At 33.0% G+C, this 22,031-nt stretch overlaps 5 protein-coding genes across 5 annotated transcripts; 3 read left to right on the forward strand and 2 right to left on the reverse strand.

Moving 5' to 3' along the window:
• Nucleotides 1–380: 380 nt before the first annotated feature.
• On the forward strand, nucleotides 381–5,002 carry LOC120205600 (tubulin gamma-1 chain-like). Its single transcript, XM_039205450.1, has 12 exons — nucleotides 381–655; nucleotides 1,004–1,204; nucleotides 1,697–1,808; nucleotides 2,040–2,440; nucleotides 2,622–2,675; nucleotides 2,745–2,849; nucleotides 3,312–3,386; nucleotides 3,488–3,532; nucleotides 3,737–3,865; nucleotides 4,226–4,330; nucleotides 4,407–4,497; nucleotides 4,962–5,002. The coding sequence occupies exons 1-11, from the start codon at nucleotides 527–529 to the stop codon at nucleotides 4,473–4,475; spliced, it is 1,425 nt and encodes a 474-aa protein (XP_039061381.1). The 5' UTR covers nucleotides 381–526; the 3' UTR covers nucleotides 4,476–4,497; nucleotides 4,962–5,002.
• A 1,721-nt stretch (nucleotides 5,003–6,723) lies between these two features.
• LOC120205603 (arabinogalactan protein 20-like) lies at nucleotides 6,724–7,392 on the forward strand. Its single transcript, XM_039205453.1, has 2 exons — nucleotides 6,724–6,976; nucleotides 7,136–7,392. The coding sequence occupies exons 1-2, from the start codon at nucleotides 6,853–6,855 to the stop codon at nucleotides 7,255–7,257; spliced, it is 246 nt and encodes an 81-aa protein (XP_039061384.1). The 5' UTR covers nucleotides 6,724–6,852; the 3' UTR covers nucleotides 7,258–7,392.
• An 801-nt stretch (nucleotides 7,393–8,193) lies between these two features.
• Nucleotides 8,194–8,958, reverse strand: LOC120205678 (ethylene-responsive transcription factor CRF5-like). The gene is made up of 2 exons (XM_039205520.1): nucleotides 8,617–8,958; nucleotides 8,194–8,445 (listed from the first exon to the last, which is right to left on the reverse strand). Exons 1-2 carry the CDS (start codon nucleotides 8,956–8,958, stop codon nucleotides 8,194–8,196), a joined length of 594 nt encoding a protein of 197 aa, XP_039061451.1.
• Nucleotides 8,959–12,536: 3,578 nt separating this feature from the next.
• Nucleotides 12,537–14,114, forward strand: LOC120205602 (NDR1/HIN1-like protein 10). The gene is made up of 2 exons (XM_039205452.1): nucleotides 12,537–13,444; nucleotides 13,959–14,114. The coding sequence occupies exons 1-2, from the start codon at nucleotides 12,714–12,716 to the stop codon at nucleotides 13,972–13,974; spliced, it is 747 nt and encodes a 248-aa protein (XP_039061383.1). The 5' UTR covers nucleotides 12,537–12,713; the 3' UTR covers nucleotides 13,975–14,114.
• Nucleotides 14,115–17,456: 3,342 nt separating this feature from the next.
• On the reverse strand, nucleotides 17,457–19,289 carry LOC120205601 (putative glucose-6-phosphate 1-epimerase). Its single transcript, XM_039205451.1, has 8 exons — nucleotides 19,077–19,289; nucleotides 18,903–18,977; nucleotides 18,749–18,805; nucleotides 18,492–18,655; nucleotides 18,230–18,364; nucleotides 18,057–18,159; nucleotides 17,854–17,953; nucleotides 17,457–17,768 (listed from the first exon to the last, which is right to left on the reverse strand). The coding sequence occupies exons 1-8, from the start codon at nucleotides 19,185–19,187 to the stop codon at nucleotides 17,581–17,583; spliced, it is 933 nt and encodes a 310-aa protein (XP_039061382.1). The 5' UTR covers nucleotides 19,188–19,289; the 3' UTR covers nucleotides 17,457–17,580.
• Nucleotides 19,290–22,031: the final 2,742 nt, after the last annotated feature.

The following is a 22,031-nucleotide window of genomic DNA, read 5'->3' on the forward strand; positions in this document are numbered from 1 at the left end:
AAACAAAACTAAAGTTTTTAACATGAAGGATACTAAAATGAAACAAAAAATAAACTTTAAGTAATGATTTTGAAAAAATTGATAGTTTATGCATTAAAATAAATTAAAATTGATAGTTTATGTATTAAAATAAATTAAAATTGATAGTTCAGATACTAAATATATAATTTACCTTTAAATTTAATCGATAATTTTTAAATTATTATTATAATAAGATACCAACTGAAATAATATTTTTTTCATTTAAAAATGTGAGTATTAGTTATAATTATGCAGATATACAAACATAAATATATAGAAATCAAGCGTGCGCTCATAAACGGTTAGCGGGCTCAGCATTTGAAGTCACTAATATACCTACTGTATAAAAGACGAAGTGAATAGCACTGCCGGCAGCACCAAACATTTTAAAAAAATAAAAATAAAATCCCTCGTCTTTTCCCTTTTATTTTAAGCTTCTGGCGCCAACACATATTTCCCCTTTCCATCCAAACCCTAGTTTCAGTAGAAAGGAACAGAGGAAAAAATGCCGAGAGAAATAATCACACTACAGGTGGGACAATGTGGGAACCAGATCGGAATGGAGTTCTGGAAACAGCTCTGCCTCGAACACGGCATCAGCAAAGAAGGCATTCTTGAAGATTTCGCTACTCAGGTTCTCTTTCCTTTTCGAGTTTTCTCTTATAACTGTAATTCTTATTAGCATTTATTGTTGAAAGCTTCACGTACCGGGTAAGTATGAAAGTTCATTTTGATTTTTTTTGGTAGATTTATTGGGGATACAATGTCTGTGATAAATTTGAAATACAATACTTGTTAATTGAGCTGTCGGATTAGTTTTTGAAGTTTCATTAGGCGTAGATTTCCCCATAATTTGATATCGAGATAATTTTATGTGAGATGTAAAGGAATATGTAGTGAGTCACTCAGTTCGAGCGAGTTAAATTAAACATCAGTATTTCAATACTCGAGTGTTTTAATTTTCTCAGCACGGTTGATGCAGGGAGGTGATAGGAAAGATGTCTTTTTCTACCAAGCTGATGATCAGCATTATATACCACGGGCTTTACTCATAGATTTGGAACCTAGAGTGATTAATGGAATTCAAAATGGTGAATATCGAAATCTCTATAATCACGAGAACATCTTTGTTGCTGATCATGGTGGAGGTGCTGGAAACAACTGGGCCAGCGGATATCATCAGGTAGCTTCACTTGTATTTTCTTTTGCGTTCAACTTTCTCCTACTTTAGTAGTGCTCAATTAATATATAAGTTCATTGATACTTGGACCTTTGCACTTTGGTGCTTATATTCAGGTAATTTTTTAACCTTTGTTGCCCATCTCATTGTGTCATCATTATAGTGTGTTTCAAGCAACGATCAGAAATTTGGTAGGCAGGGGATGCCGTGCATTATTTAAAGTGAACATGTTAGGAAAATTGTGGTGGATTTTTTCCTACTAATAGTAGTAATTATTATTTACAGCAGAATCAATAAATGGTTACATGAAATATTGGGGTCAGTGACATTTTCTTTTTCATTCTGTATTCATGTTTTTCTTGGTTTTATAGATAATCAAGTATATTACAAATTCCTGAGTAAAGATGTGACATGACATGTGTTATATGATTGTTTTCTTTTTAATCAATAATCTTTTATCTAAATCCAGTTCCTTATTTCATGATCTTGATACAGGGAAAGGGTGTTGAAGAGGATATAATGGACATGATTGACAGAGAAGCTGATGGAAGTGATAGTCTTGAGGGTTTTGTTTTATGTCATTCGATTGCAGGAGGGACAGGCTCAGGTTTCCTCTTGTTATCTTCATCTTTCTCATTTTTATCTCTCTTTTGGCCTATATAGGATATTAAATTGATTAAAGCTTCATTTTCTTTTCTGCTTTTGTTTTATATGTTTGCTTGATTTGGCTGCTAAAATTAGGACCATAGACAGTAGTATATTATTCATCATAAGGTAGTGAAATTTCTTGAAGACTTTGGTTTGGTTACAACTTGATTCTTTTCATTCTACAATGAAGGTATGGGCTCCTATCTGTTGGAGGCTCTGAATGATCGCTACAGTAAGAAGCTGGTCCAGACATATAGTGTATTTCCTAATCAGATGGAGACAAGTGATGTGGTGGTCCAACCCTACAACTCACTTTTGACTCTCAAGCGACTAACTTTAAATGCTGATTGTGTTGTTGTTCTTGACAATACTGCACTTAATAGAATTGCTGTGGAGCGTTTACATCTATCTAATCCTACATTTGCTCAAACAAATTCTTTGGTCTCCACTGTAATGTCTGCAAGTACAACTACGTTGAGGTATCCAGGGTACATGAACAATGATTTGGTTGGTCTTCTTGCCTCTTTAATTCCAACACCAAGGTGTCATTTTCTTATGACTGGTTACACACCACTTACAGTGGAGCGCCAGGTGCGTTCATTTCTCATATTATCTAGTTTGTACAACTGATGGGTTGAATATAACTTTTATTTTTTTTCGTATTGCTTTTTCAGAGTTTCACATCACTGAATATTAATGTTTTTAGTCTAGTCATGTACTGTAAGAAAGAAATTTTGGTGCGATATGATGCCACTGTTTCTCTTCCTGGCAGGCTAATGTGATACGCAAGACTACGGTCCTTGATGTTATGAGAAGACTTCTCCAGGTAAGATGCGTAAGTTGTCTTTTCCTTGCAAAATAGATTGCAGTTTTCTGACCATAAGCTTTCTTGCAGTCAAAAAATATCATGGTTTCCTCTTATGCACGTACAAAAGAAGCTAGCCAAGCAAAGTATATTTCTATACTGAATATTATTCAGGGAGAAGTAGATCCTACACAGGTATTGTATATTATGTTTATTATATAAATGCTATAAATTTTGCAGGAAATAATCTATTAACTCTCGCAATAAAATTTTGTATAAGAAAATTATATATATCATTGATAACTTGCTTTTTTCATGAGCAAGCGCCTGATACTTTTCTATTGACTTTGGCCATTACAGTAACATTTCCATTGTTTAGCAGTTTTAGTATATCTTTGCTTATAGAAGTGAAACTTGTTATAAGGTTGGTAGTAGTTCTAAGGTTTTGCCTGTGAATGCATGTTTTTTTTCCCTTTATCGAGAGATTATCAAACATATTGCTCTTCAATTGACTGTTGTCTAAATTTTTTTGACATGTTTTATTGGGCAGCTTTACCTTTCGAAGTGATATTGGGCATTAGACATGTTTTATTATTGTTCAGTATCTTCTCACTGGTTTAAGCTGCTAGTGCTAAATAATTTATTGTCTTTTATCAGGTGCATGAAAGTCTACAGAGGATTCGTGAAAGAAAGCTAGTAAATTTTATTGAGTGGGGCCCTGCAAGTATTCAGGTATCCTGATAGTTGAAGCAGTTCTTCTCGCTTTGGTTAATTCTTCTTTCTTATGATATCTGGACTAATTTGATCTTTTTGATATTTTGGTGTTTTTGTAGGTTGCTCTTTCTAGAAAGTCCCCATATATCCAGACCGCCCATAGGGTACAACTCTAGTTCTTGTCTTTCGAGATCTGATTGCTTATTTTGCTGTATTATGCAATAATTTGCAATATTTTGTATGAGTTTGATGATAACAACTTTGAGCATGTTTTTTCTCTCCTTAAACTTAGCCCTATTTGTTGGAATTTTTTTTTTTTGAAAAAATAAATTGAGAAAGAATAAAGAAGTTCATGCTGCCTGGATCAGGTGAGTGGTCTTATGCTAGCAAGTCACACCAGTATCCGACACCTCTTCAGTAAATGTTTGAGCCAGTATGAGAAGTTGAGAAAGAAGCAAGCATTTCTTGACAATTATCGGAAGTTCCCAATGTTTGCAGTGAGTTACCGCCTTATTTCTTGCTTCCATGGTTTTATTTCTGTTCCGGTTTCTTATTTATGACTACTGCCGATAAGCTTTTTGTTTGTGTTGTTATGAACCTATGAAATATTTTATACATGTGTTCCATGCATATGGATGTAAGTTGCTAACCTCTATATTTACATTAACCTAGGGACATGTGTTAATTCTATATATTGGTTAAAAGATCTAAATTCCATGAATAAAATATTTAGTGCTATTTGTTTGTTGTTCTACATGGTATTTTACTTTCAAAATCAAATAATATTACACATTCGGATGCAATAGCCATTGCATTATGATGACATTTTATCCTAATCTATTTGCCATTGTGAACAGGACAATGATCTTTCAGAGTTTGATGAAGCAAGGGATATAATAGAAAGTTTGGTTGATGAGTACAAGGCTTGTGAATCACCAGATTATATCAGATGGGGAATGGAGGTATGTGCCTTGCTAGTCTCAACTTCTCCAATTTTGAGCACCTTGTGTCTGTCATTGATAACAATGCTGTATGCAGGATCCTGGACATAATTTAACTGGAGAAGGAAATGCCTCGGGAACACTGGATCCGAATTTGGAAGTGTGAGTGAAATTGTGTTTTCTCTCAGGTAAGGACTGTAAGTTTAAGGTTGATTCACAGTTACTTATGTTGAGAAGTATGGGGAAATCGTTTTAACATTTAAATTCTTTCGGGTTGATAACTGTTTTGGGCCATTGATCTAGTCAAGAGTATGCCTTACATGTTGTTAAATATACTTTATCTCTGTTGCAATAGTGATACTATAAGTTGTTCAGTTCTACGGTGTTACTTATGTTGGGGTAGGTGAGACATGAACACGTGGTCGAGTTGATATAGAACCCACATTGTCATTGTCATTGTCATTGTCAATCACTGCCGTAGGGTTTAATGTTGTTCTCTATCGAGGAAGCCCTTAATGCCCTCCTAACTTCACTGGTTCTATATTGTGTGTGTTAGTGCAAGCCGTGTCCCTGCAGCATTCCATGCATCTCTGTTTTACTTTTCCTAAAATTATATGATAAAGGACGCCTACTTGGAATTTGTTTCTTTCAGGATACCACATCAATATTAGAAGCGTTCTGGAGAGTGGATTGTAAAAAAGAAAAACCATGTTTTTGCATTTAATGTAAAAGAAGAAAACACGTGAAGTTGTTCTGTTTCGTGTATTATTTGTGTGCTAAAATCGTTTGACCCGGGAAAATATCATTCTGCTACTTCTATCATCGAATCCATGTGCTGGGATCAGCATAGCATGTGCTCTCATTATGCGTTAATGGTTCCATATATTTTATGTATGTGTTTTTTATTTGGATTATGATCCCATACACCGACTGTGAAAAAAAATTACGTTACAAGTGGATTGTATTGATGCCATGGTCTTATTTTGGATTTATGATTATTCAAATATATCAGATAATATTCAAATAGACATGTTTGTGGGGCTTAGATTTACATAGCTTGTATGTCGAATAATTTTCGGTTGAATATTTGTTGCCTTTATGTGTTGTTTATTCGTGTCTTGTCTAATGCACTCAAGTCTAAATACTTATTTTATTACATGTGTAATCCGAGGAACTTGTTGTGGTAGCTTTTGTTATTATTTTGAGCAAAATAATGGTTGGACTGCACATTAATTTTCTGAGATTTGTACGTGTAAGACGCGAAGTAAGCAGTGAATGAAGGTCCGTCTTTGACCCCCCCAAAAATGATTTGCATTCGGTCTACTACAGTGCATTATTTGTCGTCTTCTAGCTGTTTTGAACGAGTTCATATGGCTAAACACAAAGATTAAGAGTCTGAGCCCACAGCCACTCTGTTATAAGTACATATTAATAATTTATTTGTCCACTTTTTTGGAAATAAATAAATAATTTATTTATTTTCCCAGATTTGAATTTTTAAATTTTATCCCCTCCTTCAGCGACGCCCGTAACTCAGGTAGGTAACAACGGCCAAAAATAATAGTTAAAAATAGGTAAAGTAAAGAAGTTGTCTTGCAATTTCTATATTGGTAAAATCAACTTCTGTTTCCTTAAAAAAAATTATAATCACCTGTGTTCGATCTATTGATCGATTATTCTGGATCAGGTATTACAGAGGCAAGAACGACCATCTCAACCCAGTTTACTCCATTCACAATCATCAGGATTTGAACTCTTGATCTTGCTTAAGGATTTAGTGTCTCATCCCCTAGATTAACTTTTTGTAAAAAAAAATTACTAAGTTAAGGCGATTACAAAGTTATATCTATTCTAAATACTCTCAATCATTTGATAATATTCAATCATCCTTGTAGTTGCTTGTGCTCTAACGCATAATTTCTAAGAACAACTGAGGTAAGTTGGTTCATGCCAATTTTTATAAATTTTATGGGTGAATGACAAAATAATTAAGAATTAATGTTTATGTTAATTTTATATGTCTTCAATTGAAATAATAATAGATTTTGTTCTTAAGATTTATATATAAATTTAATCATAATTTTAAAAAACCAATAAATTCACAGAATTTATAAATTATATGTTTAAATTTTATAAAATCAAATTAAAACAATCAATTTATCCATTAACAATAATTTGAAAAATAACCGAGAAATCCGTTGTGATTTTATCAAAATATCAACCTTTGAAACAAACAATGGCCCATCAACGGTCTGTCTTAACAGAAATATTGGAAAAGAACCACTTATATTATAATCAACACTTCAACAAAATAAAATAATCTTAAAAAAAAACACTCAACAAAACAACTTATTTATAGGTCCTCAATCATACTGCTTACTGTAGAATCTATTCACCCAATAATAGCCTCAACCTCTGTATTTAAATCTAACTTTATCCCTCAACCATTTCTCTCCAAGCTTTCCTTTTCTGGCTCTGGGGTTTCTTGTCTCTCTCCTATTGCCCGCCAGCTAGTAATTTACAAGCTGATTCGTTGAGGAAAAATGGCAGGTATATCTTCAGGAGCATTAACGGGTGTAGTGGTTATTCTGGCCCTTGATTTCGCCATTGTTTCACCTTATGTCGAGGCCCAATCTGCAGCACCAGCTCCTTCTCCTACAAGTGATGGTAACTTCCTTTCTCACTGCCTCTTTTTGGGTCTTTAGATCTCTCTTATTTGCTTCATTATCTTCTCAGTAGTGTCTTCTTCTGAGATGTATCTTTTCTGGGATAAAAATGCTGCTGTTTTGACGGTTTATATAATTAGATTTGGTTAACATGGAGCAGGAACATCGATCGACCAAGGGATTGCTTACGTGCTGATGCTTGTGGCACTGATGCTCACATACCTTATCCACCCACTAGACGCGTCATCCTACAGCTTCTTTTATAATAATTCTCTAGCTTAGTGATTGAGAGATTCGTTTATGTCATGGTTGCAATGGAAATTGCTATGCGGATAAATCCATGAACTTGTTTTTCTTTTTCTTGAAGTGATGGATGGATTGCATTTGTTTTTTGAGAGTTTGATTGGTTCTTTCTTGTATTGTTTATTCTTCTCCATTCCATTTGCTTCAACGTGATATTTGATTGGTTATAAGTTTTAGGGTAAAGTACACAAATGGTTTATTGACTATAGGGTGATGTTTTATTGACTTCTTCAACTATTAAAAGTTACAAAAGTCCTCCTATTATAAGACATTATATTTTAAGTCCCTTAACTATTAAAAGTTATAAAATGGCCACTTGATTATTCATTATGTTCCAAACTCACATTTTTAAGTTAAAATTTGATGGCAGTTTGAGTTGACGTTAATCTACTAACTGAGATATGAAATAATATGATCTCAAGATCTCAAACGACTATCATCAAGTTTTAACGAAGAAGGACGAGTTTGGAACACAATGAATAGTCAGGTGACCAATTTGTAACTTTTAGTAGTAGAGGGACTTAAAAAACGTCTTATAGTCAAAAGACCATTTTGTAATTTTTAATAATTGAAAGACTTAATAAAGTAATAATCTATAGTCGAAATACTATTTGCGTAATGTACCCGAAGTTTTATTAATGATAAATCATCAGGAAACAAACTAAAAATCTGAAACCCTCCCCTAACCAGCAAGCAACAAGGAAGCATCTAAACATTCCAGGCATGCATGTTTTCAGTGAGATTAATAGTAATTATCTACATCCCAAGAACAAGAACCAATATCATCATCGAGTTTAATGGAAATGTCGGAACAATCTTGTTCCTAAATACTGTCTTCTGGTAACATCATTTGTTCGGAAAATATCGGCGCCGAGTTATCATAGTCAAAGTAATCAAATGAAGCTCCTTCATCTGTTAACAAATACTCATCTGATAAGTTACTGGTCCGGTTGCACTCTTTTCCCGTGAGCTCCGGCGAGTTAACATCTTTCGAAAAGTTTGAAGCTCAGCCAACCTGAGAACAGATGTAGGGGAGGAAAGGGACTGAGATTCTTGCCCAGAATTATACCCCGGAATCGTTTCCAATTCGAAGTTGCTAACAGCGTTGGGGCGTTTGATCCGAACCGCGGTTCTATCGTAAACCAACGCAGCTTCTTCGGCTTTGTCCTAAGTCCCGAGCCACACCCTGGTTCGACTCGCGGGGTCTCTGATTTTTGCCGCATTTACCCCACGGCCTTTCGATCATCTGCTAACAGCGTTGGGGCGTTTGATCCGAACCGCGGTTCTATCGTAAACCAACGCAGCTTCTTCGGCTTTGTCCTAAGTCCCGAGCCACACCCTGGTTCGACTCGCGGGGTCTCTGATTTTTTCCGCCCATTTACCCCACGGCCTTTTCCGATCATCTCGGTACTTCACACATTTCGACAAACCTTGTTGTCGTTGTTGTTTCTTGGCTTGCTTGGTGAGGTTGAAGGCGGAACAGTCATCGATCCCGACGTCGTTTAAGTGCCTCTTAACTCTCCGGTGCTCGGTTTTGTCGCTCGAGGAAGAATCCGTCGCGTCGCCGTCGGTGACTCGAACCCTCACGATCTTGGAGGCATTGGCATTGGGATTGGATTCCATTGATAGCAGCTTTCTCGACGCCTTGTTGGTAACCGTTGTTTGCTCTGCTATATTCATATCCTAAACTTTAACATCAAAGATGGCAAGCTTTTCTTTTTATGGGGAGAAGAATAAATAAAACAACTGATATTTTCAAAGAAGAATTTAAAGGTTATAAGAGAGTTAAGTGCGAGAGACTAGAGATTAACAACAGAGTTTCAGAGTCAAAATGTCAATAATTGCAATTTTTTTAGGACTACATAACTAATTACCCCGAATAATACCTTAGCTGTTCGTTGAATTGGTTTCAAATTTAGTAGTTTAAGGGATGGTAATTTTTTGGTAAAGTACACAAATGGTCCCCAACTATAGGGTATTACTTTATTAAGTCTCTCAACTATTAAAAGTTATAAAATAATCTTCTGACTAGAGAGTGTTGTTTTGTTGAGTCCCTCGACTATTAAAAGTTACAAAATGATCACCCAACTATTCATTATGTTTCAGACTCATCTTTTTATGTTAAAAAATTGTCAATTGTTTAAGTTGGATGTTAACATGATGAATAGGATATGATAGTCCTTTGAGATTTTGTGATCAAATTTTATCATATCACAATCAATAAGTTAATGTTCACCTCAGAATACCATCCATTTTTTAACGGAAGATGACGAGTTTGGAACATAATAATAGGCATGTGACTATTTTGTAGCTTTTAATAGTCGAGGGACTCAACAAAACAACACTCTATAGTTAAAGGACTAATTATAACTATTAATAGTCGAGGGACTTAATAAAATAATACCTAGTAGTTGGTGGACTATTTGTGTTCTTTACCATAATTTTTTCCCGATCTCGATGAATTTTGACTTAATTCAATTTAATCGGAATAAATTTGTTTTAATTAAAGATTAAGGTAAATTTTTGATTAAAAATTTTGAATAAGGTCGAGGTCGAATTTGAGTGAAATCAGTTTCTTGATATATTTATTAATATATTTTTTATTTTATTTTTGATAGAAGCCATTTATTTTATTAAAAAAGGAAATATCTTGAATTACAATGGATATTTACAGTCAGAATTGTAAATTAAGCATATAATTAGGATAATTTTTTAAATTATTAGCATAAAAATTAGTAACTTAAGATCACATGAGGACTATGCAAGGAAATATTAAAAAACTTAATCAAAACTCGAACAAGGATAGATACAAACAAATCTGTTCGCTTCGATAAATGAAACAAAAGGGATCAAACTATTGAAAGACTATTGATAAAATCGTAAATCATAGTTGAATGACATGAAAACACTATATATGAACACAAATTAAGTATTCGAATTCAATTTGAGGGTTTAAAGTAGGGAAGATCAGCATGATAGCAGATAAACGTCATCTTTCTCAATCGTGGAGATGTAGAATCAACCTTTAAAAAGATAAACGAAAAACAACATCCAAACGACTGAAAATTTGTCAAAACACATAGAAAAATGTATAATAAAGACGGATGAAAATTTGTCATAAAGACAATTTTATTGAAAATTAAAAGCAAAAGAAAAAATATATGATAAAAAAAATAAAATGACAATAAAAATCTGACGGTCAACAACCAACACCAAGGTGGATGATGCCATCTATCAACGAAAATGAAAAGAAGAAATATGAATGGTACACCACAAATAAGAAAATTATATATTTTTTTCTTTATAATTACTTTTATATAATATATTTGATATTTTCTATTAATTTTTACCAAAGAGATGGTAACAAATACACAAGATTTTATTCACATAAGGTTTTGACAATTACTAGAGAGAAGGTCGAAGCCATCACCTGAAAAAGGAAGTAACAAGCCCATCACCCTGGTTTTGAATTGGGTAAACTATACAGATAGTCCTCTATGCTTTCGGTCTGACCGACTCGGGTCACCAATTTAAATATTAAGGGGAATAGTCTCTAACATTATCAATCCATTTGATTTTAGCCTCTAATATTATCGATCCGTTTGATTTTAGTCTCTCAGCCATGTTAGGTACTTAAACAAAAGGTTGAGCATTTATATATTTGAGCCTTAATAACAATAATAAAAATAATTGCGTTTCTAATGTGAATTTATTAAACCAATTTATCTCAATTTTCAGTAAAAAAGGATTAGTTTTTATATTTTGATATGATAGAGGGACTAAATTGTAATGAAAAAAAGGAAATAGAGTGAGGCGCCGGTGGAATTAGTGGAAACGACAAGTTAGGAGATAAGGCAGAGGGAAGGTGGGGTCCCATGTGGGAGAACTGCCCTTCCACCCAACACCACACACCTTTGTACAAAAGACAAAATGGATGGAATACGATAATCTAATATTGGAATAATAGCATCATCATCCTCCCATCGGAATGGAGTATATAATTTTTGGTTTCATTTGTTAACACTAACTTCCAAACCCTACAACTATTGCATGAAACAAAACAAACAACAAATTATAAATTTTATCATTCAATTTTAGTTTCATGTCTATTTTGGCCATTAAATTTTTTATTTTTTTATTTTTGCCAGTTTAGCATTAAATCAAAACGTAATTGTGATATGATATTCGTACGTGTGATGTAGATTGTTTTGTGTTGACATGACAATCACGTGTTATCAAAATGAAGCTTGAATCGCCCATTCTTTCGAGTTTTTTATGATCACTCAAAATACCAACGAATCCGTCTTATTATTTTCTATCATTCTATCACTTTAGATTTTCTTAAAATCACTTAAAACTTGTATAACTCAACCTCAAAATCAAAACTTATAAAACCTCAAACTACTTTGATCTACAAAACCCATTGTTCGATCAATATAAAATCAAGATCTATAACTTACTTTATCCTTCTCCACTTCTTTATCGTTGGGATATTGAAAAATCAAATGGGATCTAAAAATATTTTTTTTCACAAATAACGAAAAATGTTTTATGATCATTTCATAATTTTTAAATGACAAATATTCAATTATATAATCTTTAAGTATTTATCGATAAAATGATTATAATAATAATAAATTAAAAGTTTAACAATTAAATTAAAAATAAATAAATTTTAATGATTAAAATATGAATGAGTAAAACTTTAAGTGATAAAATTTAGGGTTAAGTATAAAAATGATCCCTGACTATAAGATACTGCTTTATTAAGTTCCTCGACTTTTAAATGTTATAAAATGATCCTTTGAGTTTAGAATATTATTTTGTTGAGTCACTCGACTATTAAAAGTTACAAAATGGTCATCTGACTTTTCATTATGTTCAAAACTCATCATTTTCTGTTAAAAAATTAATGGTGTTCTAAGTTGAATGTTAATATATTGACTGAGATATGATAAAATTTGATCACAGAATCTCAAACGACTATCATATCTCAGTCATCATGTCAATATCCAACTTAGACAATCATCAATTTTTTAACAGAAAATGATGAGTTTGGAACATAATGAATAGTCAGGTGACCATTTTGTAACTTTTAATAGTCGAGGGACTTAAAAAAGTAATATTCTATAGTTGAAGGCCTATTTTGTAAATTTTAATAGTCAAGAGACTTAATAAAATAATATTCTATAGTTGGGTACCATTTGTATAATCTCTTAGAATAAAAGAAAATTCATAGGTTGCCTCCTAGAACAGATCAAACTCATCAAATCTTGTGTATCATCCATTCGTTCAACAATCACTTCGATATTGCCACCTCATGAATTAATGTCATATTCTCCAAAACCAAAGCTTCATTAGTCGTAAGCGTAATTAGTTCATCAAATTATCTCAAATTTGCATGTAAAAACACACTCTTGCATTAGGAGCAAGTAATGGCTGAAACTCCATTGAAACCGGTTCTCCAAAAGCCGCCGGGATACAGAGACCCGAACTTTCCGGCAGCCAACTCCGGGTTTAGACCACCGCCACGAAAACCGGTGCTCCCACCATCTTTCCATCCAAGGAAAAGGAGGAGTAGATTTTGCCGTGTTTGTTGTTGCTCGCTCTGCATTTTCTTATCGGTTTTGATTCTCCTCGTTCTCATCGGCGCCATGATTTTCTACTTTTGGTTCGACCCGAAACTTCCCAGATTTCACGTCCAGTCAATTCGGATGACCCGATTTAACGTCACCAAAAAACCCGACGGGACTTACCTCGACGCGGCGACGACGATGAGGCTCGAAGTGAAGAACCCGAACCTAAAGATGACGTACTATTACGGCGACACTGCGTTTGACGTCAGTTTCGGGGAGGGTGGAGATGAGACTGCGACGGGAACGACGGCGGTTCCCGGTTTCACCATGGGGAAACAGAGCACGACGAGTTTGAAAGTGGAGACGAAGGCGAGCAACATGCTGGTGGCTGACGATGTCGGGAACAGGCTTCGGAACGGGCACCGAAGCAAGAGGTTGCCGGTGAACGTGGAGGCTCGGACGAAAGTTGGTTTAGGGTTGGCGGGGTTGAAGATTGGTAAGGTGGCTGTGACGGTTAAGTGCGACGGAATCACCATGAGACATCTTGACGGTGGCGACATGCCTAAATGCGTCATCAATATGTTAAAATGGTAAATAATACAACACTAATCATTTTCCAAATTTTTAATCCAATTGAAAATTTCAAGCGTATGGTTTAATACCAATTCCAGTCCCTTTACTCTACATAACTTACGATTTAATTCCTTACTTTAGTTTTGCATTAACATGGTCATCTTTTAACCATTGCCACTATTGTAATGGCATGGATTAATGGTCATCCAGTAGCATTGTCAAAGCAACGCAAAAATCAAATTAATCAATAATAAATTTATATGTTAAATTAATACATAAAGTTGTTTAAAATAATGCACTTTGTCCTTCTAATAGTAGCAACTATTTGTACTATTATTAATTTGGACTATTAATAACACTATAAGTAGAGCTATAAAATTAGCCAAATTAAAGTAGGAGGATTAAATCTCAAATTCAAACATAGTAGAGGAACTAAAATCAAAATTAGGCCATTTAGTAAATATTAATAATGTTAATTTTATAATTCATGAATTGTATTGTGTTGTTGAAAGTTGGTTTCTTCGATTGCAGGTTCACAATCCATTGATACATTTCACTTTGGCTTGCATCTTCTTCTTCTTCTTTTAGCGTAAATTGTGCATCTAGTACATAAACTACCAGTCTTAGTCCGTTTTAGTACGTAAACTTTTTTTTTCAAAATCATACCTAACATTTAGTTTTTGTTTCATTTTAGTACCCCACCATTAAAAACTTAACGTTTTCAGTACCTAAACTTTCAATTTTTTAAAACTTAACGTTAAATTTTGAACGGGATACTAAAATGAAATAAAAACTAAATTTTAGGTATAGTTTTGACAAAACTGAAAGTTTATGTATTAAAATAAACCAAAAGCGATAGTTTAAGTACTAAATACGTAATTTACCTTTTCTTTTATGTAATTGTTTAATTGAAAAGTACTATTAATTCATACATTTATGATAGTGGAAATGTAACATGGAACACCCAATTATAACGGGGGTTGGACTTTGGCTTCTTATGATGAAATTGGTGTTGGATTTAATTATTTGTTTTTTTAATGATTAATCATTCGCTTTTCTCATTAGTTTAGATCAAAAGAATCTTTAATTATTTTTTTTGTTAAGGTGGGGACTTATGGAGTTGGGAAATGTATTATGATGATATATTTTTTATTAAGCTAAAATGATTTTAAAGTAATATTTATTTTAAATATTTTAATTATTTGACAAAACTCTTAATTATCCTATAATAATTGTTGGTATTTGAATTCATAACCTCTAAAAATAATAACGTTTTATTTAATTATTAAGGTAAATTGATTCATGTTTTTCGTCTTATTATTACTTTTCTATTTTTTCAACTCCCCACCTAGGGGTGTAAACGAGCCAAGTCGAGCTCGACTCGACTCGAAAATTCTTAAATGGAGCTCGACTTGACTCGAAAACTCGCGATCTTAAAATTTTCAAGCTCGACTCGAACTCGAAATCCTGAACCGAAGCTCGTGAGCAGCTCGAAAAAGCTCGAAATGAAAAAAAAAATTCTTAAACTTAACTCGATTAAAGTCTCGAACTCAAACTTGAACATGAACCTTAAATACATGAAAATCTTAATGTATTTAAAAAAATCAATACATATATATTAATATCATTAATAATTTATTTTTTGAAAAAAATAAAATCTTAATATATTATATTTTCGAGCTGCTCACGAGCTTTTCGTGTCAGAAATCGAGTAGCTCGTTTCGGCTCGTTAAGAACTCGAATCGATCCCATTCGATCCGAGTATTTATCGAGCCTTGATCGAATCGATCTCGAATAGCTCACGATCTATCTCCTCTCATTTTCAGCCCTATCCCTACTATTAAAGTTCATTATGTTTGTAGGGTAGCTAATCGTGTTGCTCATACCCTTGCGCATTGGGCTTTATCGAACACCAATCCAATTTGATTCTTTTTTGATGAACCTGAATGTATTAAGCAAGTTGTAATTGATGATGCCATTGGAATATAATGATATTTCACTTCAAAAAAAAAAAATTTAAAAGATGTTTTGAATTGTGACGCTAGAAAATTAAGGGAATCCAAAGATAAGTGTGTTATCTTTTTTGTTCCTAGAGTTTTTTTGGGCTTCAACAAATTTAAGTGGCTGGATGGATATTAGTCGGATTGAATCAGGTTTCCGATAAATCTAATTCGAACCGAATTCGATTTAAAAATTATATATCCTCTAATTGATCGAACTCGACCCATCTTTTGAGATAAAATTTGAATTAGATCTGACCCAAAATAATATATTTATAAAAAATATTATTTTTATTCAATAAAAATAGATTTTTAATTAAAATAATAATATATAAAGAGGTCTTATTGCAATTATCCGTAAATATATAATAAAATTATATTTTTTTGAGTCGGATCAGATCAAATATTTTTCACCTTAAAACCAAACTCGATCCAACCTAATCTCAATTTTTTTAAAAAAAAATTGACCCGAAATTCATATCCATCCCTACTGAGGAATTTTATTTGAGAATCATACCATTAAAAAATATTCATTCAAACGTATAGAAAAATTATTGAAATTAAGAGTATCCCTAGTATTGATTTTTTGGTTGGCCGACGGCGACATCAATTTTAATATGGATTGTTGTTCAATTGTATTTATTTTGTCTTTACATATTTGATTTTTTAGTTTAAAATAAATCTATCTTTATGATAATTTTTTTATGGTACATTTTCGTCTGTTTCTTGACACGTTTTGATCTTTTTTCCCCAGTTGTTTGGTTGATTTCATCGTTTAATTTTTTCATGTTTGGATTTGACATCGATGTGATTGATTAAGATGATACTTATTTATTATCTTGTTGATATGCTCTTTTTGAGACCCTCAAATAAATTTGGATATGCGGTTAATAATCGGAGATAATTTTCTTACGACGCTCAACTCTAATTTACGATTGTTGATGATCTTTCAATAGTTTAATATTTTTATCGTAAAAATAATAGTAGTATTTATTGCTATTTAGAACGGTTGAGAATAAAAGTGCGTTAATGAATTGATACATTCTGATGGTGAAATGTTTTTCTTCATCAATTCAGGACTTGTTTTCCCTCACGATTCTTGTCGACTTATTTTCTGAACAAAATTTGAGTAATTTTCTCAACAGAAATTCCCATCTTTGTCGCATTAATTTTATTCTAATACCAAAAATTCCAGAAAAACGAAGTCTCACCTTTCGTCGTCTCCCCGTACCTTCCATGTGATTCGAGAACAATGGGAATATTACACCACAAATTAAATTCCGCATATACCTTTATTCCTTTCTTATTTTTTTATAACCACCGAAATTCGATCTATGTATCAACTAATTCAGATATGGTATTGTAGAGGTGAGAGCGACTCTCTCAACATAGTTTGCTCCATTCGCAATCGTCAAAATTCAAATCTCTTCCCTTGCTTAAAGAATCTAGTGCCTCATCCCCACTAATCTAACCCGTCGTTAATTATTCCTTTCTTATTGGTTGAAATAACTTCCAATTTAATTTTGAATTTCACATTAAAAAAAATTACAATGATAAATCTCAGTCACTATTTAAAATTTTTAAAATGTCTAAACCAAATTTTCAAACAGAAATTATACTTAATAAAACTTTTAAAAAAATAAAAGGAACTAAAACTTAATTATAATTTTAATGTTTTTGAATAGATCAAATTAGGTTTTTTTTTAAATTTTAAATAAGGGCTAAATATTAAGTTTCTAAAACTTTAAAGGTCAGATCTCCACTTGCCCCATTATCATATGAGAATGCAAGGACTATTAAGGGCTAGTTTATTACCAATCGATAACATTAGTAATAATTTTGTTACAAATCGATAATGTGAGTGACTAATTTATTACTTTTGAAACTTCAGTGAAAAAAATGATCACGTTAGTAACTAATTTCTTACGAATCGATTTGTTACTTTTGAAACTTTAGTGGGAAAAACGAAAACTAACTCGAATATTAGTGATAACTGGTGTAGTTTACCCTTATTTAAAAGCAATGGCTCCCTTCCTGTTTACAGCTACATTTATGTTCTATATTCATTGCTCAACTTCCACTGCCTCTCCTAAGCAAACTCATAATAAACATGGCTCGATTCATCAGAATTCAGAACCCCACTGCTCTGGACATCAAAAATACTCACTACAGAAAGTTGACGGTACAGCCGACAGTTTGATCTTCCCTGTCCACTCCTCACCCTGTTTCAACGTCACGGGTTTCTCGATCGCTGCTCCATCGACGCATACCATCTGCTTGTACTCGTTGCCTCCGAAATCTACCATCGCTTTTGATTTCTTCTCCCACGGATTCCACACCACTGTATGCAAACAAAACCCGAGTAAAATTATGTGGTAGAATGATTTTTGTGTCCAGCAATTTCCTCGGGAAATACTTGATCTTACCTACATCGGCTACTCCCTCCTTTCGGACGACATACGTCCGTTTCCTTTCATGATCGAGTACAAAGACTATGTTTGGAGTACTAAGATAAACTCGATCTACCTGTAAGATTATTTGAAGAACATTTCGAGCCAACATGAAACAAAGTCCAACAATGATCATTGACACAATGGCACACTTTGAAGTAATATGAAAGATCATGTACCTCGGATTCAAAAGTTATAGCATCTCCTTGTTCAGTAAAACGTTCTTTCTGGCAGAGGTTGTCGAGGTAGTCAATCGTCTCCGGCCCTTCTATCCTCACTTCGCTGTGGACACAGGTTATTAATACGACATCAAACGAGAAGCTTTTATGTTTCATCAGGTAATGCAACTTACCTTATGTCAGAAACCGACAAGTACGTATGATACGCAAAAGAGAAACTAAATGGCTTCCCATTGACATTCCTAATCCGTGATATTAAAGACAGACTTCCATCTGCTGCAAGTGACACTCTCAATCGAAACTCAAAACTGCATCGGGAGAACTCTGTTAGCAACATATGGACAACAAGAACAACTAATTCCAGCAATCAACGGCTACCGAATCAAGATTCCCTAAATAAGTGTATCACAAGCATTTACGCATCGGAGCTCGTACCTGTGAGGCCAGCACTTGAGATATTCATCGGATGGTTTAAGCAATAGGTTGATGAAGGATTCAACACCAGAATCATTCGGACTGAGAGGTGGAGGATCGTCATCGATCGTCCAAATCTTGCTCCGAGCAAATCCATGTTGATCGAGTGACCCGCAATTACCAAACTTAAACAAGCATCGAAGACATCCATCCACAAGCAACAGTCAATATTCCATATTATTACATTTACAAGATGACAGGGAGAAGACACAGACTACCTGTGGGAAACAAGTAAGGATTCCGCCTCGAACCGCTTTTGGAGGCTTAAAGATCGCCTAAAATTCACGAAATACTCGATAATCTTCAGCCACATCAAAAAATCTTGCTTGAAAAGGCCATAAATATTCAAAGAGATGAACTGGAATCGCTTACTTTGCTACTAGTAAACAGAAACTCTTCCCCTTGTTCATTTCTCCAGGAAGTGACCAGTCCTCCCTGTAAGCTAACCTATTAACAAACAACATCAACACGAAATTGTTCTGGAATTTCCACCAACACAAACGAAAATTAACAACATTGATTTCAATACCAAATGCGAAATCTCACCTTTGCTGAAGCACCTCTAGGGTTCTTAAGAAGAACCTTATAGAACCCATCACAATCCTTTGTAATCTCAGTTGCTGCCTTATGATCCCACACTACTGCAGAATGCCCCATTTTCAGAAACCACGTATTGCAGAAGCCAAAAAAACTCAAATAACAAAACCCAAAATTTGTTTCCGCTAAAAGAATGCCATTGAAAGTTGAAACCCTAAAACACAGAGATAAAGGTGGGAAAACCGGCAACTTTATGCATCTACACCTAACAACCCCAGATTCAGAAAGAAAACTGATAAAGAAAACTCGTCATTTACACTGCACAAGAAGTCAGCTTGAGTAAGTTCGAATAAGGCTAAAAGAAATCATAAATGTTTACTATCAAAATGGCCAAAACTCATTAAAAGATGGAATTGATATGAACAGTAAGAAATTCTCTTACTGGCTATAGGAATGAATTAAAAAAGTAGAAGAATTAAACCCATCAAAGCAATGCTCATATGCATGGGAATAATGGGCATTGGAGACGAGAATTACATGTCGAACGGTCAAGCCACAAGATTTTGAAAATGCTGGAAAATTTTCTTATTACGACAATAGGATATTTTTTATTAAATTAAGATAAAGTATAAAATACTATTTATTTTAAATATTTTTAATCATCGTTGATTCACTCTAAATTCTTTTTGAACAATTTTTCATTTAAATCCAAAACGATAAACCACATTTAGACATTAAAAACCTTTCTCACTTATTATACATCAATGAATATATTTTTAAATTCAATTTATTTTACAGGTAAGGTACTCAAATTGACCCCCTATAAAATATTATTTTATTAAGTCTCTTAACTATTAAAAATTACAAAATGATCACTCAACTATTCATTATATTTCAAACTTTTAATAATTGACTTAATAAAGTAGTACCCCATCTTCTGAGACTATTTTTGTACTTTACCCTTATCTTTTTCACCTTATTAAAATTTGAAACTTCGACTTCATAAGTGTTGTTCTGATCTTATCTTAACATGAAAAGAAATCCAGCCATCCACTTTGAGTTTGACATCACCAAATCACCAAATATTATATATTTTTTTAATCCATTATTAATTAATTAAATTATCTTCAAATTGTTTAAATAATGTCTGAAAATTAATATATATATATATATATTAAGGGGTAGAATCCCATTAAACGGTATAAAACTCTTTTAATTTTACACTTTTTTAGGACCATTAGATGAGAGAAATTAAATAATAAGAGAAGATATTCACTGAAAAAAACCAAGAGTTAATATCAATCTTTGATTTACCTCAATCCAATAATCATAAAAATGTGTAAAACTAAAAGAATTTTGTATAGTGTAGGTGGATCCTAACCCATAAATTAAATTTGACTGACTTAAAATAGGCTTAAGGGTCACTTTTTCCCTGGTCATAGACTCAATTTATCACTTTCTCCCCTATCATATTTTCGTATCAATTCAACCCTTAAATTGTTTAATTGCATCATTTTATATCTTATACCTAACTTAAAAGGGTTCAGGAGGGTCAGTGGTTTACGAGGCATTAGATCTCTTATGTAAGGTATGTGGTTTAACTCCTGACTATTACGAATGTAACAAATTAGGTTAGGAAGGTCTCCCTTACCTCTGTTTTATTCGATCAATAGTAGGCCTGCAAACAAATTAAACGTTCAACGAACTGTTCGACAATGAATGAACACGAGTAAAGGTCTCGTCCGGTAATCCGTTCATTTATAATTTAAAACGCATTTAAAATATTAAGATCCAATTGTTAATATTTGAAAACCCAAATAATTTTAAATTCAAAATCAATTAAAATATATATAAACCATGCTCATTTCAAACCCAAATAATTTTAAGTAGGCTATATTAATGAATAATGAATTTTATGTAGTTATTATTGTTGTTATTTACTTTCAGTTATGTTCATTTATTGTGTTCGATTATGTTCATTTGTTATGTTTGTGCAAGTTCGTTTACGTTGGTTCATTTATGTTCATTTATATCCGTTCATTTATGTTCGTTCATTTGTGTTCATTTATCATTTAAATGAGCAAATATGAACAAGTTACATTCCTTAATGAACAAACACGAACAAGAAATTTGTGTTCGTTCATTTATTCGGTTAAACGATCGAACATGAACATACTCCCATCCGTATTCATTCAGTTCGTTTACATGCCTAATCAATAGATCAGATACCGGTGGTTATACCAAAAAATCACTTAATTATTAGGGTAAAGTACACTAATTGTCTCCGATTATAAAATATTGCTTTATTAAGTCTATTAATTATTAAAAGTTACAAAATGATCATTTAACTATAAAGTGTTGTTTTATTGAATCCTCAACTATTAAAACACCAGGGATGAGAAGAGGATTTTGAATCCATTTGAGTTAATTGCGTTGGAGAAAAAAAGGTCGCAAAGTTTGGGGCAGATTAGGATGTTGAATCGTATGGGCAGCCTTCAGTTTTGGTCTTTGTTTGTGGAATCAATGTCCCACATGTTATTTTGCCCCCAGTCTCGTACAGTGGAGGTGAGTATACGATTATATTGGATGAGCACAATATACAACTTTATGATATTTTAATTTTATATCTCAAACTATTGAATGTATATCAGTTAAATTCATCCATTAATAAAATTATTTTTTTCAAAATAAATCACTGATATCTGATTTATTGATCAATTAATTTAAATCGAATATTGTTGAGACGATGACGACCCTCTCGACCTAGTTATATGTATATTATTTAAATATTTAAAAATAAAAGAAAAAATATAAAAGGAAAATATTTAAAAAGAAGGAGATAATTGACATGGCACTCGATAGTTATATTAACAAAGGGATCTAATAGATATGCCTTCAAAATTTAGGAATGAAATTGAAATGTCTTAAAGTTTAAAGACCAATTTAAAATAAAAATCATTACTT

Source organism: Hibiscus syriacus, unplaced genomic scaffold, assembly GCF_006381635.1.
Source record: "Hibiscus syriacus cultivar Baekdansim isolate YM2019G1 unplaced genomic scaffold, ASM638163v2 tig00012523_pilon, whole genome shotgun sequence".
Taxonomy (NCBI): domain Eukaryota; kingdom Viridiplantae; phylum Streptophyta; class Magnoliopsida; order Malvales; family Malvaceae; genus Hibiscus; species Hibiscus syriacus.